Source organism: Sinohyriopsis cumingii, chromosome 3 (assembly GCF_028554795.1).
Source record: "Sinohyriopsis cumingii isolate HCF-2022 chromosome 3, ASM2855479v2, whole genome shotgun sequence".
In the NCBI taxonomy this organism is placed as follows: Eukaryota; Metazoa; Mollusca; class Bivalvia; order Unionida; family Unionidae; genus Sinohyriopsis; species Sinohyriopsis cumingii.
The window spans coordinates 50,113,302-50,129,042 of NC_142963.1; the positions used below are offsets into that span (position 1 = coordinate 50,113,302).

At 40.7% G+C, this 15,741-nt stretch overlaps 1 protein-coding gene across 1 annotated transcript in view; it reads left to right on the plus strand.

Annotated features, from left to right (window-relative positions):
• LOC149802830 (uncharacterized) overlaps window positions 1-15,460 on the plus strand; it is a 62,028-nt gene extending 46,568 nt beyond the window's left edge. Inside the window, exon 8 of the mRNA XM_089953837.1 lies at window positions 15,090-15,460. Within this exon, the coding sequence (XP_089809963.1) occupies window positions 15,090-15,460 (371 nt within the window). The remainder of the gene's footprint in view (window positions 1-15,089) is intronic.
• Window positions 15,461-15,741: the final 281 nt, after the last annotated feature.

The following is a 15,741-nucleotide window of genomic DNA, read 5'->3' on the forward strand; positions in this document are numbered from 1 at the left end:
TCAGGTACCAGTGGTTAAAGATCTGGTGACGTAACGGATGCAATTGTTCTTTACGTTTCACTTGTATTTTCACCAGCTCTCGGTAAATCCTTTCTCTCAATTCCACAGGCAAAGCACGAATGTTCTCTTGTAAAGTACTCATGAATAGGTCAGTCTGTACAATTCACAAAAGTAATCCACATAGTGAGTAATTTCTGACCACTGCCATTCAGGGTAACGTCCAAGAATGTCACTGAACTCTTTTGATGTAAACGGTCTAAAGCGATATAATAGGATGAATGCTACCTTGACCCAAAGAAATCTAACACACTGGTTGACTTTTTTCACTTTCCTCTTATGAATTTCTCGACACAAAAGTTCTACAGTGACCCATTGAGATTTCACTCTGGCAAACCCCTGCCAAACTTCCTTGTAAATCTTCTCTTGCAGTTATTTAGGTAATGATTCAATATCGTTTTTGAAATGAAGTTTAAATGCTGGTCTCGGTGATGTGCAACATTTGACTCCTAGCCAATCTGGTTTCTTCTTCGTCAACGACATGGTAAGTTACTTCAATGTCTCGGTCCCACTAAGGGTAAGTAATGACAATTCGGTGACCATCAAGCATGTTCTACGTAGGCCGGATCTTGCGGTTCCCAGTGGTGAAGTGACACACCGCAACTGAAGCACTTGACTTTATCTCCTTCACCCAAGTTGAAAAATCCGGCTCTGGCTAATTCTTTGGGGGTCGGTCCTCCCAGATACTTAGGTCATTTTCCTTTGAACGATTGAAGACGATTTTCAAAGTCGCAGTATTCCGACAAACGCACAGGAAACGAATATTCGTCTTTCACAGGTTCGTTTCGATGAGGGTTGAGTGACATGGGCAGGAGTTTGCTCAGGGCTGGATGACATCCGTAGGGGGGTAGACGTGAAGGTGAACATTCCCCTTTAAAACGAAACCCAGTAAAATGTCCAAGAGGACGAGCGGCATCACTTTCGCATCCCACAGGTTTGACACGCACATCATCACTTTCCATGATAGGGGTAGTGACACTAAAGTTCCCATGATGCTTTACGGCATCGCTCAGGTTACAACGTACAGCATCGTACCCATCGCAAGGCTCACAATCGCATTCCACTTCCGAAGCCTCACACTTGAATTGTGCCTTTCTAAACAACTTTTTCTGTGTTTCTCTGAAAGTATTCATCTTGTTCGCTCGGTCTTGGTAGTCACAATGAACTATAGATCTTGACCATAGCCCCTTTTTTATACTAGTCGCAATGCAGTCTCCAGCTTGTACATCTTTCCTTGTTTACGTTTTTTATGTCCTGTTCTGGAAGGTACCGTCTCTAAGGTACCGTCAACATTGTACCGTAGTGTGATGAGTGGAAAGGCCATAGAAAGGTAAGGGCAATGCGGAGACCATCGAGTATGCTCCAGAATAGCTGAATCTTTATAGATACATAGATCCATTCGTAACTTCAGTCCGCAAGCGAAACACTGTACCTCGTATCCCAATCCTGACTCAGGTCCCAAGTAGACAAATCCTGTTCTAGCTAAAACATGCGAAGAAGGTAATCCTTCCCTATCCGTAGGCCATTTCTGAAACGTGTCCAATCGACGGGCACAATCACAATAGTCAGGTAAGAAGACTGGAAAATGGTAGGGTTTGAACTTGGAGTTCTCATCGGGTTTCTCACTTGATGTTTGCTGTGGCGAAGTCATCTTTCTGGTGGATGACTATCCTCTTACAACCAATATTTTATACCAACGTGTCCATACGGCAAGGTGAAATGATTGGGAAGTCGCACTCGCTTCTGGTACACGATTTGATAGACTTTTTCCAGGGGTCGACTGACGATGTGGTGAGTGGATAAACGTACAATCTTGTTGGGTTGATAGGTGGTCACTTTAAAGTTTCCATCCTCTCCCGATTGCAAGGCTTCTTTCAATACCCCAAAGTTGACCACTCGACTGGTACGATAATTCAGAGTCAGTCCTTTCACTTTGCACGTCGTGTGCACTTCTCCTTGTTTGCCCCGGTATTCGTAGCCGTAAGTTTTGGGACCGCCACTGACGAAACTTAGAATCTTGTCGTCGGGATGCTCGTCTGTCCAGGCTCCTAAACGGTCTCCTTCGATGTCAGGGTGATGTTGAATCGGGTGATGGATGTAAATGCAACTGTCCGTGTCAAAGTACAGGACGCGTTCCCCTAACAGTTCTAAAGCTTCGTACAATTTTAAGCGAGCATGGGCTGTCACGTAAGCTGCAATGATGACATTTCCAAAAGGGTCGTCTTGTACAAAGTCCAGATCTTCTTCGTAATTGACCAAGATCAAATTCTCTCGAACGACGTCCACGTGTTTCATGTATTTGGTTTTGTCGTGAATCATCTGGAAGTAGCGGGAAGGTTCTGTCAAATATTCCGTCTTGGGTAAACACGGTCGTTGTGCCATTTTACCCCACAAGCAATTTAACATCACTTTGGCAAACGATCGCCTGCCTTCGTTTTTCTCGATGTGGTCTAAAGTGATGCCTTCTTGTTCGTAGTATTTCTCTTTGAATTGTATTTGGTCTTCGGGAGTGTGACACCAGGAAGGATAGCCGCTGGCTTCTTGCTTCAGTTTCAAAAAGGCATCCACGTAGTCTGCGAAAATGCCTTTCTGAGTAGGGTCACCCTTGCGGTATTGTTGTGTCTTGGGAAAGTGGCAAATTTCGTACACTTCTAACAGTTGGTATCCCATGTCCAGAGCTTTGAACAATTCTACGCTGACCCAGGTTCCCGTCAAGGCCCGTTCTTCCTGGCTGTGCTGACAAGGTTGGTCTTGGTTGCACGTTTCGGCACAAGTACGGCACAATGGAAACATCAGTTTGCCTTGACAATGGTGAGGTAAGACGGGATGGTATAGGTTCGTGGGAGGCAAACTTTACACTTGATCAAGCCTTCGTATTGTCGAATGTTTTTCAGGTCGATGTGTTCCGTCAGCAATTGCGGGTGCCCTACAGGAAAGCGACAATATTTGCACACGTAGGGATACAGCGAACACACGTCCAAGTATTTGATTTCTTCTCCTTTCTCTTCGTCGGCTTGGTACAGCAAACAGGTGGAATTGGTCCTTCCTCCGTACAAACTATCCCTCGGGTTCAGCGGGTCCATGAACTGGTAACTTTCCACGAGGCGTTTAAACTCGGGATCGGTTTTCATACGGTGATCGTACTCGTGTTCCCACATTTCCACCACTTGGTATCCTTGCTGTTCTAACTTTAGGCGACGCTGACAAGTGTCCTGGTACAAGTCTTCCATGGTTCGTTGCAAAAACTGATTTTTAGTGCCACGGTCAGGGTAACAGACGGGACATCCGTGAAATAAGCAACCGTTAAACTCGTACACGATCTTTGAGTTTTCTAAGTCCCAGCCATCGACCGAATACGTTCCGATGGTCTTTTCGCCCCCTCCGTTGCGGGCATGCTGAATCCACTTGTCTTCCTTGTCGCACAAGTAATGTAACCAACGTAGGGCTTTGACCGAGTATTGACGTTTGACATAGTGGGTCGTTTGAGGACTGATGACAGCCACGGTGTTTTCAGGCATGAATCGTTGGCGGTACACTAAGGAACACGCTTTGGCAATGGTGCAAGCTTCTTTCAAAGGATCGACCCCTCCGTGTTCCATGAACAGTTCTCGAAATTTTCCACAGCAACGTCGTAAAATGTCCACGTCGGAACGACAATACTTTAGCATTTCTTCCTGAAAGTCGAAGGGGTCAGAGGCGTGAGCCTGGTACCAAGCGTAGAAAGCTTCTCGTTGTTCGGTACGCATGTTGTCGGGGTCGTAATAGTGAGCCTCAGGTAAATGGGGTAGAACGGCGTGTTGATTGGCTTCCGTATTGAAAAAGTGTGGAAAGTACCCTTTAGCCATTTCTGTCATTCCAAACGTTTTAGGCATTCGACTCAAAGGCATGGCCAAATAGCTCATCGAATCTTTAAACTGTACTTGTCCCACTTGCATGAAAATGATTTTGGCTCCGTTCAAAGTCACTTTAGGACGCTCGGTGCCTTGTTCCGTATAGTACCTCAAAAGAAACTGTCCATCGTATCCGGAGAAATTGTGAGCCATCACCGTGGCATGACGATGACAATCTCCGTAACGTTCGATGTCCTCTTGGCTCCACGTCTTGTCGACGGGGTCTAAGACCCATTGGGCAAAATCGGCTAACGTGTTCGGCCCCCGAAAGATTTTTTCACGCCCTCCGGGAATCTTGCTGCAGTGAGGGCAATGACTGAAGATAGGTTCTTGAATGCACTTCTCGCACGCTCGATGAGCCACGCAGAAATTAGGAATGTGAATGCCAGTCTCTTGCATGCATTCGAAATCGAAAAAGATGAAATTGCCTTTCTTCTTGTGACCGTCCTCTTTCTCTGGTGGGGGTTGGTATTTTTGCACGTAACATTCGTGTTCCAAGTCCACGATGTGATGACAAATGTGACATTTTTTCTTTCCTGAACATACGTGTGCTTTGGTATTATTGGTACGTATGACGTGTTCACACGTAGAGCACAATCTCAGCAGTTGACAAGCGCATTTCTTCTGTGAACCTTGCGTCTTCAAATGTTGTTGGTAACAGGTAGGGCTGACAAACGTGCGCAGACAAGTTGAACAAGGCACTGGTTCTTCGCTCAGACAGGGTGAAGAGGCCAAACATCCTGTGCATTTCGATCCACAATGCTTGTGTTGCTCTCGATTGTTATAACCATGGTCACATTTCTCACAGTAATAACTGTATCCCAGGAATCCAGTGATAGTGGTAATCGTATCGAAATGGTCATCGTGATAATAGACATGAATGTATTTTCCGTCCTTAAAGTCTTGCCCTCGAAACAATAGAGGTCCGCGCACTTCTTGAGGGTGCACTTTCAAGGTGTATCGTGGAGCTAGGACATCTTGCAATTTTTGCATCTCAGGAATGCCACAGGGTGTGTCTTTGGACAAGCCAGCTTGTTGCAACAGGAGTTCTGCTTCGTTTCGTTGTTTGGCTCGGTCCGATTGTTGAATAGTGTTCCAGGTTCTTTTCCATTCTACCGTGTCGTTCTTGTTGGCATAGGTTCGTCCCACCACGATGGCACGGGCTAAACACATCTGGTCATGAGGGTTGCGAATTCGGACGAGACTCTTTTTGGTGTTGCGAAGGTCGTCCACCAATAACATCTTTTTGCGTCCAGTCCCTTGAGGAGGAGAGACGTGGGTCATGTCCAGTGTGGCTTTACCATCGGTGATGTCAAACTGGTCATTGGATTGTTGCACGTGTTGAATCTTGTCCATGACTTTGGAAGCAGTCAATTCTGCAGGGGTGCTAAACTCGATCCAAACAGGGGATTTCAAACCGTCGTGTTGTATGGAAAGTCTCAAGCGGTCGTCTTCTTTGGGTTGACATTGTTGCTTGAGTGAAGTGAGCAAAGAATCCCACACCCCAGTGATGAACACTTCTGCTTTCTCTAACGGCACTTCAGCCTTGAAATCTTTAAACTTCACCGTGTATTTGTAAGCCGTGGTTCTAAATTTTCTAGAGGAGCGCTTTTCCGTCTCTCGAATGGAATAGTACTTTTCAGGGTTGACTAAGGGAGGTGAACTTGGTTTAGAGGGTTCTGATTCTGGTTCACTCATGTCCTCTTCAAAATCACTGGCATGAATTTGTGCCAAGATTTCAGCCCTGGTACGAGGCGATAGATCACGTTTCTGCCTCTTACTTTCTTCTTCTTCTTTCTTCTCGAATGAATTAGATCGTTTCATCTTGAAAGCAAAAAGTCAAATGACTCAAGTTCAAACACCATGAGCTACTTTATAGTCATAGCAGACCAGCGTATATAAAAGGGTGTGTGTCTTGTCCTTTCACTATTCATTTCACTCTCAAGCCGAGCACAACGATGGAAGAGACTAACCAGATGGAACGTTTCGTCAGAGCTTTGCGAGGGGTCATTAGAAAATTCTCTTCAGACCAGCCTACTCTCCTTCCTTCAGAGATAAAAGTCAAGATACTTGCTATATCTGTCAGAAGAAAGGGCATTGGTCTTCAGAGTGTCCAGACCGTCAAAAAAGAACAAAAACAGGGACTAAAAAAGACAAAAGTCAAGATACCTGTTATTATTGTAAAGAAAAAGGACATTGGTCTCCAGATTGCCCAAAAAAGAAACAAGAGGAGTCAGAAGAAAAGAGGGATTCTTCAGAAGAAGAGAGGGATTCTTCGGAAGAAGAGAGGGATTCTTCAGAGGAAGAAAGAAGACAATTCTATTTACAAGAGGCAAAGAAAGAGGAGAAGAAAAGAAGAAGGGAAGAAAATGAGGAAAAGACGGTGAAGAAATTTAAAAAACAGAGAGACTAAACAAGGAGAAAGAAGAAGTCAATGAACTTTTTATTAAAGTGTTGTGTTGTGAATTGTGAATTGGATTGTAAAAAATGGATAAAAGAATAAATTAATGATATAAGGTAAGTGTCTTTGAGTTTTGATTTTAAAATAAGAACGTACACTCACGCACTCATACACAGACACGTACTATAAGGGTAAAATGGGTGGGTTTTTTGAGTTATTGGCAAATTGAAATTGTATTTCTTTTCGAGAAATGTGGGTGGCCCTGAAAAGGGCCTTTTTTCTTCATGGTGAAGGGGTGAGTTTAAGCAATCAACTTTAACTGCCTTATGCCTTTGCCACGGCCAAGGCCTACTTCTGGACTGCGTAATGTTGATGATGATGATAATGATTGGGTTGAAATCACTAAGGGTGGTACGGTAGGCTTAGTCACAGGGTTGACGTGTTTAGCTCGGGAAGGTCGTATTCTCTTCGGTCGTGATAAAGAAGTCTGATACATTTGTTTCAGATTTCTTACCTCCGCTAAAATGTCCAACAGTACCGTGACCGTTTGATTTTCACCCTCTTGTTTCTTTGCTGCTACTTCTTGCTGTTGTTGCTGTTGTTTTTTTCTTACCTCTTCTTCTTGTTGCTGTTGCTGTAGGAGAAAAGCCTGTTCCGCTTCCTTTTGTCGTTGTATAAATTTCTCCAATTCTTCTTTCTGTCTCTGTCTAAAATTCTCCACTTGCGGTAATGAAGAAGGTAACGAAGGTTCCGGAACAAATTCTTGCGAGGAGAGAAAATCCACAAAATCCCAATTCACCTCTTCTGAAAGTAAGTCCGAGTTCCCTTGGGCGGTCTCCGCTGCTGGTGCACCCCATTGGATCGTTTTCTGAGTTTCCGTCATGTTGAATCACTGTCGCATAGATTGACTGCACACAAGCGCTAGCAAATCTATATTGACTAAGTGACGTCACAGACTGCTCTCTTCGGATTGGATGCGGCTGGCTGAATTTTGTAACGCGTGTTTGGATTGGTGAATGAACTCAATCCGTTTCAATCCTACCTCTGCCTATAAATAAGCGCAGTTCACTACATTGATTCACCTGTTTCTCGGAGCCTCAAGATGTGGACCGACGTTCAATCTTCAACCCTTGTGTCAACAATGATGTTCAGGACGGACATGCTCATGTATGTCCGGTCCAAGTGGACTGTTGTTGATAGGACAGATACAAGTCTATGGATGAGGAGAGTTTATATAGAAAGACAAGGATGTCTCAAGAGGGTACTTGTGTATGGACCGGCAGTTAGAAGGAGTTTAAGAAGAAGAAGAAGATGTGACAGATGCCATCTATGTTAATATTAATATTAACATAAACCCAAAGGCCCTTTTCAGGGCCAGCCATATTTCTCGAAAAGAGATAGCCTTTCCATTGCCTACCCCTTTTTTTAATTTTTTAATTTTTAAATTTTTTTTTTAAAAAAAAAATCCCATGTTCAATTTCCCTTGACGCTATAAAGGCCCACTTTAGTGAAGGCCATTGACGCTATAAAGGCCCACCCTGTTTAATTTCCTTTGACGCTAAACTGCCCCACGATTTTTTCTTTCTCCATGTTAATTTCCCTTGACGGTAATCTTACCCACGATTTTTCTCCATGTTAAATTTCCCTTGACGGTAATCTTGCCCAGGGGTGTTTTTAATGCTAATTCCCATTGACTGTAAAGTGCCCCCCTTCACTACTTATGTCTCTTAGACATAATAATTTAAATAAGATCAGTATGGCTATTTTTATGTACACTAAGTACTAATATTAGATAGATATGTTAGGAAGTAGGAAATTTAACAGACTCGTTAGATTTGAACTAATTGCACAAGTGGTTAACACATTATTGGTACTTTTTACTGTCCATTAGCAAAAACGGGACTTGATTTGAAATAAGTACGGGCTAGGGTTTTGTTGAGTACGTAACACCTATGGCTGTCTTTTTGAGCACCTTTTTCCTCCTTTACCACGCTCGGACAGAAAAATGAGTGTGTGGTGAGACTATTCCCACTCATGTTTAAAGCCTTTCAGTCAGGTTGTTAAGGATTAGTTAGTCCTACACCTGAGTGGCTAAATTTAAATGTAGTCTGTGAGTACATAAAAGACTGGGAGATGATGCTCTCTTTCCTTCCCCAGGAGTAATTAAAAATCACGCGGTGCGTTATTAAACCAGTGATATATGCTCCATTAGAGCGAAAATCACTTTAATTCAAGTAAGCAGGCAAGCAAGTTCGGGTACCATCTCTAGCACTCTTGATGACACCAACTGTCTGGGTTATTTTCTTTCTTTCAAGTCCCTATGTTCCACTTCTGTATGTGATAATAACTTGTGATACTTCACATTTTCTAAAGTGGAAATCTTTACAAGCCGTACAAAATACAAAACTTATACGACTTTGGCTTTTGACACTTGCACAGACTCTTCACTTTATAAGTGTCACGAGAAAATTGTATATCCCATTTTTACCATTTTCAAAAACACGCACACACTTGCAGCTTGACCAGAAATATGTACATCTTGTTTTGTGGATAAGTCACAGACAAGTCCAAGCATATATAGGTGGTTATGAACGTTAGGAATATCCCCTCATTTTTTCAGAAATATCAAAGCTTGTATGTGCATTTTCCCTTTTCCACTCTATATTAGTGCTTAGATTTGTTCCAAAAAAAAGAAAAAAGAAACGAAACAATTTTGAAGAAAAAGAAACAACTGAATTTTGAATTCAGGTTTCTCTCTGTTTGTAATTTTTTTTTCAAGTTGATGGTGCATGACAGAGTACATTCGCCTACCTTTCCAAAGTGAGAGGTATTTCTTCACATGTCATTGCCTTTGTTAAATTCGGTTTCATTGGTTAGTTATCGTTAATCTTTAATTTTTTTCATGCATTTCTTTTTGATAGAAGAATTAAGGCTTTCTATTGTTGTAACGGTATTTATGTTGTTTAGTCTGTTGATGAAATTATCTATAGCAAAGTGCTTAAGATTTTTCAGTTTTTTTTATTATTTCAAGCCCTACAAAAGGAGACCAAGTTTGTCTTCAAAGACGATTGAAACTCTAAATTGCACGGGCGTGGAGGAAAACATCGTTGTGTTTAATCTAATCATGCTTGCCGTATCTCTTTGTGTTTTAGAGGTCATATTTCTTCTTAAGTAAATACACGCATCAATAGACAGACAGATTGTGTCATCATCCTTGAGTTTCACTGTACTTTCGGTTCTTTACTTCATACAAGCCCCAAATTTATTAGTTTGAAAAAAAAAAGATAACATGCCCCTCAATACTGTAACACGTCTGTTCTGACTCTACCGATGTGAGTGTGAGTGTTTATGTCGAAATGTTTAAGTGAGATATAAAAAAAATGGTCAGCTTGAAAACGCGAACCAATACTGTGACACTCAGTATTTTGATGTGGTAAGAAGAAATGGTACAACACACACAAAGAGGGCTTGTAAGTTCACATTTCAGTCTGTCTGCACTGTAATGGTAACAACGCAAGAACATAGGGATTATTATGCCACACAGTCCTAGAACAAAACAATGCATCACCCGTTGTAAGCCATTTCATTGGCTATACTTATTTTCTTACCGCGTTCGCTTCGAATTGACTTGAGTAGCTATTCAGACAGTGACGAGAATGGCCATGCTTTACTGGGTCTATCCTATAGGCGATTTATATAAAAAAAATATTTTTAAAAATTAAACTAATGCACGAACAATCGCAACATGGGCGAACCCATGGAAATTGTGTCCGTCTTATTGGAAAATACATCAACATTTAATTTAACCGTGCAGATCGCTAGAACAAACCTCTGATAATATTGTGTCTGCTTTCTTGTTCGAAAAGAGATCGTTTCGTCTTGACTATAAAAATTTAATTTGACTAAGTTTTACGCACTACTTGAACTCTTATATTTACGTTGTAGGTGTAAGCCGTCGTTCTCAGTTTTCTGGAAGTTTGTTTTTGCGTTTCTCAGATATGATACTATTTTTTATGGACCGAACGAAATTTCTTTTGGCCTGAAGCAGGACTCGTGGTTTTGTGGCATAATTGGAGAGCATTGAAGAAAGCTGTTATGTCATCTTCGAAATAGCTGACACAGATTTGAACTAACACTTCAGGTTTTGTGTGAGGCGATACGGTACATCATTGCTTTTCACTTCCTCAATGAAATCGTTTCATCTTATTGCAAAATTACATTTGACTAGGTTTCATACGCAGCAGGTCCCTGTATATAAGGAGAGTGTCTTAGCGTCAGAGTATTCATTCCGCTCTCAAACGATCAAGAAGATGGAAGAGTCAGCACAGATCGACCTGCTGGTCAAATATTTGCTAAAAGTCATACGAAAGCATAATTCACATGCGAAAGTGGCAACAAAACTTACTCTTTTGGTCGTTGATTTGATGAGAGACATACGAAAGTGTGTAAGTGCTAATGAAGTTTGCTATATCTGCAAAGGTAAATGGGTATTTGTCTCCAGAATACCTGCTTCGTCTAAGAAAGAGAGACAAAAGTCAAGATACCTAATATCGTTGTCAGGAGAAAGGACACTGGAATTCAGAGTGCCCTACGAGAAAAGAGAAGAAATAAAAACGAGACGAAACAGAGAAGAGGGATTCAGAAGAAGAAGAAATTGAAGATGATGAAGAACTTGTACCAGTAAAGACATGGAAATGGAAAAATTGACAATGTGAGCCGATGCGTTGGCCCTGATGTGAAATTTCATACTACCTTCTAAAAGAGAATAGACCAGAAAGAAAACGTAAGTGTCTCTTGGTCTTGACATTGTATAATAAGGATGACGTGTTTTGTTTTTACTCACACTTTATGAAATTGTGCTCTTTCACCTCTCTCTATCCCTCTGGATCATGTTTTAGTTAGAATTGAAATGGAAGGATGTTTTCCTTCACGCACGCTTTTTAGGCATGCAAGTCGGTAAACAATAGTCAGTCTATTCATCCATCATTTTGTGTCTTGATGTTTCCTAAATCACACACTGATGCCATAAAATAACGGGTTAAATGGGTTTTGCAGTGTTGGGAGTGGGGGGTGGGGTGTAGGTGTTTGGCAGAGTTGGTCATTACAGGTCAGGGCTTAGGTGCTTTCAAAAAACTTTTTCTTCTTCACTCTGTGTTGATAGTATATTTGGGGTTTGTATGCGTTCGAGGACGTTTGTGTGGATAGTTTATTTGGGGTTTGTATGCGTTCGCGTACGTTTGTGTGGATAGTTTATTTGGGGTTTGTATTATCTCCCTTCTGTGTTGATAGTATATTTGGGGTTTGTATGCGTTCGCGTCCGTTTGTGTGGATAGTTTATTTGGGGTTTGTATTATCTCCCTTCTGTGTTGATAGTATATTTGGGGTTTGTTTTTTCCTCTTCCCTCTGTGTGTGCGTGTGTGTGTGTGTGTGTGTGTGTGTGTGTGTGTGTGTGTGTGTGTGTGTGTGTGTGTTCGCGTACGTTGTGTAGATCGTATATTTGGTTGTTTTTTATTCTTCCTCCCGAGTGTGGATAGCATATTTGGGGTTTGCATGCATTAGCGACGTTGTGTGGATAGTATATTTATGGTTTGTATGCGTTCGCGTACGTTTGTGTGGATAGTTTATTTGGGGTTTGTATTATCTCCCTTCTGTGTTGATAGTATATTTGGGGTTTGTATGCGTTCGCGTACGTTTGTGTGGGTAGTTTATTTGGGGTTTGTATTATCTCCCTTCTGTGCTGATAGTATATTTGGGGTTTGTTTTTTCCTCTTCCCTCTGTGTGTGTGTGTGTGTGTGTGCGCATGTCTGCGCGCATACGTTGTGTGTGTGTGGGTGTGTGTGTATTGGTCTCTGTTTGTCCCTATAAAAACTCACTTTATCCCTATCATATACACTCTACCTACCTACCTGCAGTAGCGTGTATTCAGGTCAGCCACTTGCAACACTGTTGACATTTATCGCCTAGTGTTCAGTACAGTGACGTCACTGACGCTGGAAATTTCTAGACTATAAATATGGACTTGGGGATTTCCATAGGTTGTAGCTATACATATGTACTAGAGTTCATAAAGAGGAACGTCACTCAAGCTGAGGCTATAAAAAGATAGTGGGATTTTCCAAAGGAATAACCCACAAGTTGTAGTATAAATAGATAGCGGGATTTCATATGAATTTTAGCTGATTATAGCTATAAATAGATACATGGGTGTTTATCCACGATCGTCACACAAGTTGATATTGTAAGTAGTTACTAATTTTATCCATTTTAGTCTAAACCATTGTAACTTAATTTTCGGGGATATGTTTATTTTCCTTTAAATTCTGGGACAATTTCGTCATTTTAGCGTTACTTTTAGTCACATCCATTTTGTCGTTGAACATTTCCTTGATTATAGCTATTTATAGCATCATTACAAATATGCAAATTTTTGAACACCCCAGCAAGATTTCAGGTCTTGGTAATGCTTTATATATAAATCTCACGCTTGTACTAGTGTATGTATGTCTCTGTCTCTGTTGTGTTTGACCCTCTACCATCATTGTCCCTAGACAGTCCCACCATGTTCAATTCCCCTTGACGCTATACAGACTCACCATGTTCAATTTCCATATGTTAAATTCCCTTGTCCCCAGAGTGACCCAGGGTTTTTTGCCCATGTTAAATTTCCATTGCTCATGTTAAAATTCCCTTGTCGCTAATGTTACCCAGGGTTTTTTGCACATGTTAAATTTCCATTGTCGCTAATCTTACCCAGGGTGGTTAATGTTAAATTTCCATTGTCGCTAATCTTACCCAGGGGTGTTTTTAATGCTAATTCCCATTGTCGCTAATCTCACCCCATTCACTACTCACACTCCAACCCCAAAAACTCTTCTGAAAAAGCACCAAATATATTTCCCCTTCAGCCTGTGGCAGAAGATCAGATTTATATATAATATCAAAATAATCGTTTAAATAAGACTAATTTTACGAAATTGTATGACAAACACATGTTTTAATTTTATGAATTCAGAATTGATATATATCTACAATAAGTAAATATCAACTGAGATAAATCTAACTGTCCAGAATAGAAGTACACTACAGATGAAGACCAGGATGAGCACTCAAGAAACTGTCTGAGCACCAAGATTGAACTGTTAAACGTTTTCATCTCAATAGACCTGCTACAATTGAGGTCAAGGACGCAAGTGTTACTTTACAGTTTGTATATCTAGATGGTTCCTCTCCACATTGATGTATGAAGATATTGAATGTAAATTTCCATTTTGGAGTACTGTTTTTGTTCTGGAATCTTTCCAGCAAGCTAGGTTATGACGTTTCACAAATATTCTCATGCACAAACTCGGACCAAACTCAGTTATTATCTCAGTTTGGCAGATGAAGGATCTACTGACCAATCAAATCAATCAGACGTCGGAATAGTCAGAATATTTTTTTAAAATTTTAAGGCCAGGCCTGAAACATTTTCCGTCAGAGACTTTGAATTTTAATAAAATCTTTTGTTGTTAGAGACATAGTTCATTAAAGTGACATCTTTAAGAATTTTTTGTAATGTTTAGGAAAAGTCGCAACGTCGAAGCAAATTTTTGAATACCTTCTGATATCTTTTATAACTATTTTCAACTAAGGTGCCAATCCCAGTTTTCAAGCTTGATTAACTCGAGGACGTGAATTGACGTAATTAAAAAGTTCCAAACTGAGAGCGTATTGCACCTTGCTTTTTCATACTGTGAAGACTTGCTTAAGTTAAGTCTAGCATTTTGTTCTTTTACTATCTCAGTTTCCCCGTACTTTTGAACCGTAGGTACTTTTAATACAGTCTTTCATATATCTTAAAGTAGCCAGCTGTGAAAATAAAAGTAGGCTAAGATCTAAAAGCCGAGGCTGCTGTTTGTCACGAACGAGCTAGGTAAAACTCTGTTATTGATCCGAATTGATGCGGGATGGGGGATGGGCCACTTGCATATGATCCTTTCATTTGCTGTGGAATGCAGAAATAATCTATTTTTTCTTACAATTTTGTACTAACGCTCCACAAAATACATAACTGTTATGCAGACACATTGATAAGTATATAGGGGATGTTTAATGGTCAATCATGTTTTGCCGAGTGAGTTGTCACCAAGGGATCAACTTTAGCAACTACCTCGATAGTTTACTTCAAGGAATTGTAAGAATTTCTGTTCCGTTCGCGGCATATGAAACTTCTTACTAAATAACCTTACCGCTAGGACCCTTTACTCGGGTATTGTCTTACTGCTCTACAGAAGACATGAGTTCAAATACCTGTGGCATTCATACTTTGTGCCTCACCTTTCTTCCAATTTCAGTTGGTTACCACTTCTCCATTCACCTTTAATTTCCTCACGTACACTCGAAACAAACATCATACACCAAAGACGTAAACACAGAGTTTATATAATTAATTTTTAATATTATGTAGAAGAACAGTTGGGCTGTTACTACAATCTATAAAAATATAAAAGCGTACCAAAACGAAATGGACAGTACATTTATTTACAGTGGTACGTACTTATTGATTTTCAATACCAAATGTCAGTACTCAAACAGATCCTAACACCCAAGAAATACAGACTGATGTCGTCACATTCTAAATGTAAATAAAGTGATATTATAGGGAAATGTAAGACACCACTTCAACTGAAGTTCGCGTTTAAAGCATGCAGTAATGTATTTTGATGGAAAACCGAGTCTTTTGACTTTTCTTCTTGACAGAAAAAATAAGCGAATTCTCAAAGGATTCTGCGCCCTTACATCCTGGTTTTCGGGACGGACTTCTCTTCATGACATGCGTGGTCGTAATGTCAGATCCAAGTACAGACAAGGAAAATATTTATGCTGGAAATAAGCTTTCTCGGCAGCTCCAACAGTATGGAAACGGCATGTACATGAGCGAAGCGGCATATGATGTTGACATCTGGCAAGATGCTTTCTGGGACAATCATTATAACCGTCTCCAGGAGATAAAGGAAAAATGGGATCCCACCAATTTCTTCACCTGCCACCACTGTGTTGGGTCTGAACGAGAGACCACACGCAAACAAATCGTAACATGCGACATCGAAGGGAAACAAAATAGATTTTGACAACTTAGTGTTATCCGCATTTCCTAGACTTTTCAGTTCATAGGTAGAATTGAAATGCATAGAAAGAGTGGAAATGTCAGTACTTAATTATTATTAGCTGTTATTATCATTAACGTTGCGATTTTTAACACAAAACTGTTTTCACAAGAAATGTGATTTTGTTTCTTGCAAAATATATATATATCCTTTCAAGGGAAAAGTGACTTTCTTGTTGAAGAAATTTTCATTTTCTGCACGATTCCTTTGGCTAATAATGTCGTAATCGTCATGATAAAATAAAA